This window comes from Dendroctonus ponderosae, unplaced genomic scaffold (genome assembly GCF_020466585.1).
Source record: "Dendroctonus ponderosae isolate FM_Combo_2020 unplaced genomic scaffold, Dpon_F_20191213v2 Dpon_F_20191213_2, whole genome shotgun sequence".
NCBI lineage: Eukaryota > Metazoa > Arthropoda > Insecta > Coleoptera > Curculionidae > Dendroctonus > Dendroctonus ponderosae.
Genome location: NW_026018165.1, coordinates 18,203,075 through 18,206,467, shown reverse-complemented (window position 1 = coordinate 18,206,467; position 3,393 = coordinate 18,203,075). Strand labels below are relative to the sequence as shown.

Genomic DNA, 3,393 nt, shown 5'->3' with positions numbered 1-3,393 from the left:
GAAAAAATATGTTTGCCCCCATCTTCAATCATATTTTACTGCATGGAAGAAGAATTAACGCGAAAAGTAGTCAGCTCTTTCCAAATAAAATCCGTTTCATTGTTTGAATTTCTAGCAACTTTTGGGTGTTTAGGCCGTCGTCGACAGTGATTTCGTTCTGACGTTTCGCTAGCACTCTTGCCAAGCATCTTCAGAGTTGCGTTGGAGTTATATGTTTTAAATTGAAAAACTCCCACCCTTTATCAGTGGGTATAATTTTTTGAATAACAAGTTCCAAACTACTGAATGACTGGTAAAATCGTAGTTGAAGTCCAATATTCGAAAAAAGCCAAAAGAAGTTGAATAAAAGCCTACAAGCAAACAAACCAGGCATAAAGTGAGCGAAGCCCGGGCCTGAGTGTTGGCGTGCAGGTAAGCAATATTAGCCAAACTGGCAGCCTAATTTTCATTAATTTTTGCCCGACTCGGTGTCTTGTTTTCTCTCTGTTCCGCCGCTTTAATGGTAGCCGTTATGGTAATGTGCCAGATAAAGACATCATAACACTTGCCGGAACGATTAAAAAACTTTCTCGAAATTGAGACGGGGCCCCAAAATGAACAGGTGCAACGTGGTTGGCGTGAGATTGCGAACTCCGTTTCGGGATTAGAATCTGGAACGGCTAAAGTCCCCGAAATGGGCCAAAGTGGCGCATTCATTAGATTGATGGGGGATGATTTGTGACGTTCGTCTTTTGCTTTCAGGTGTGGTTTCAAAATCGACGGGCCAAATGGAGGAAAAAGGAGCACACGAAAAAGGGTCCAGGCCGGCCGGCCCACAACGCCCACCCCCAATCCTGCTCGGGCGAACCGATCCCACCTGCGGAGCTTCGAGCGAGAGAAAGGGCGAGACGTCGGAAAAAGCTCCAGAAAGCGCTGGAAAGGCAAGCGAGAAAACTGCGAGCTAAAGGTAAAAACCGTCACCCAATCAAAAACAAATTGCTTAATTAACACGCAAACTTACACCTTTGCAGGCATCACTGTGGATCTAGTCGCCCTGAAACGCGAATATCTCGCCCAGCGTGGTACTGACGCAATGGACAGTGACAGTGACATTGACGTGGTGGGCGATTCGGGCGCCGAATCGGAAAACTTCGGTGACAATTCGATGTTTGCAACGTCAGTGACTGACACCAGTGATAACGGTATGGATCTGTCGTCGAGCACGCACGAACACGACGAAAAGAGCCGACAGCGACCGAACCCCTTCAGTATAGATTCCCTATTGAATAACAACACCTGAAGGATGGCGAGCAGTGTACATAGTCATGGTTGTGATGGGCATTGTTGTGTTTGAAGAGTTTAAATGTTCTATTTATTTTTCGCCGGAAAAGTGTCGTGGTAGCACTGATGACATGTAGTTCAATGGGAGGAAGCAGTGCCAGAAATGTCGCATATCAGTGTTGCCAATCCCGGATAACCCCTAACAATAACCGTGCAATAAAAATGTCCTTTTGTGTGATAAATGTTTTGAAGCGGATTTTCTTTTCCATGGCTTATTCCTCCGAGGAATGGGCCATCTATTCCAAAAAAATTGCACAAATGTATATTAGACTTATTTTGTGATACTTTCTCCTGTGTAACATATAACAGTATATGTCGTAGTATGTACAGAGGTATCTAGAAACATATCTTTAGTTGTTAGTCTGATTATTTATTCAAATGTACATAGATTATGATAAAACCCTGTGTAAAGAGCCGCCCAATTCCATAAGGCGTTTGCTACCAATGCCAGAACTGTTTCTSTATTTATAATGTACAACTACCCATTTTTTYCTGTAGATTTTTAGTGGTAAGCGTCGCAATGTACAGATACTTTCTTGAGGTCGACATATTTTCCTTGGGTTCTTCCGATCACGCAATGAAAATCTMAAAATGTTCCATTCAAAGAAAAAAATTGTATAAATGTAATTTGCACTGAAACATCGAAACATGGTAATACCTGATTAATTTTCTAAGAGCATGGAGTTAGATGCTGAGAATATCAACGTAAAATAGTTCAAATAAATTCACTATTTATTCCATTAAAGAGTATGTTTTATTTGCCGTTATCGACCAACAGTAGAAGAATATTCGAATGATGAGGCCCGAAAATAAGGTAAGGAAAAGTCAAGAGGAGGATTCTGTGATAAATATGGAGTTGAAGAGTACGAAATGTTTGATTGAGTGAGCCGCAACGAGCTTAAAAAGCCGCTGGTTTCTTCTAGCAATAATGTTGTGCATGGTTTTTTTTTTAATAATTTTTTCAAATTGCAGCTTTTTTGCAGCAATTTTTTAATGTGAAAAAAGGTTTTATTGATTGTTCCGATAGGCTCAACCGTTTCCCGGTTGTACATGAAAATGTCTAAAAATTCAACAAAATTTGCGTCCAATTTTGAAGGAATTTGACTTCAATTCTAGTCGAATTCGCAAAATGCTTTATCCAAACCGTCGTTGTAACTCGAGAGATATTTTTTTAAGTTTCCCACACAAGAGCACTTTGAAAGCGTTTTTTGTTTTTGGCTTCTATTTCCTTAGAGCTTAAAAATGATTCATTAAATAAAAATTTGCATTCAGTTTTGAAGGTATTTGACTTCAATTCTAGTCGAACTCTCAAAATGCTTTATCCAAACCGTCGTTGTAACTCGAGAGATATTTTTTAAAGTTTCCCGCACACAAGAGCACTTTGAAAGCGTTTTTTGTTTTTGGCTTCTATTTCCTTAGAGCTTAAAAATGATTCATTAAATCTGATTAGGGAAATTTTGAGCTGGGAATTTCTAAGAACACATTGAAGAAAAAATGCAGTTGTGGAAAAAGGCCATCGAAAAGGTCCTTACCAATTATCTATTTCCAACTGTTTCTGAGATACACGGTATTCAAAACTTCTCGAACCTTAAAAATGTTGTCCTTTTGCTTGTATGTCCTTAGAGGAGTGGAACTTTTGATTAATCCTCAATGATAAAATTTGGTTTCACATTGAACAGGTCGTTACGGCGGAAAAATGATCTTGAGCCGTGTAGGAGATATAAATTTCAAAAGTCTTCAAAAACCTCTGAAAGAGGGCGAATCCCTATAAATTTTGTAGACAGTTAGAGTACAACTTTGTTAGGGTGGAAATATATGTGATTTTCAAGCAGCTTGCACTTTAGGCCACGTAACGATTTGCGACTTTCAAAACAATTAGACAAAAATACATAAAAATAACTTTGCGATTAATGAGCGAAAAATTGGGATTGGCAAAAAACATTTTTCCCTTGAACCCACTCTGCCAAACCGGCTTTCGCAAATAAACACATGGATCAAACGCCCGTAAATAGTGGCTAACTGAAAGCCGCAAAGGAAAAATTGAGAATAACGACCACGAAACAACCTGAAATT

General features: G+C 39.4%; 1 protein-coding gene across 2 annotated transcripts in view; it reads left to right on the top strand.

Moving 5' to 3' along the window:
• LOC109545376 (homeobox protein unc-4) overlaps positions 1 to 2,065 on the top strand; it is a 14,183-nt gene extending 12,118 nt beyond the window's left edge. For both annotated transcript variants that reach the window (XM_019916041.2, XM_019916040.2), the window contains exons 3-4: positions 742 to 946; positions 1,011 to 2,065. In XM_019916041.2, the coding sequence (XP_019771600.1) occupies positions 742 to 946; positions 1,011 to 1,279 (474 nt within the window). In that variant the 3' untranslated portion in view covers positions 1,280 to 2,065. The remainder of the gene's footprint in view (positions 1 to 741; positions 947 to 1,010) is intronic.
• The last annotated feature ends 1,328 nt before the right edge of the window (positions 2,066 to 3,393 follow it).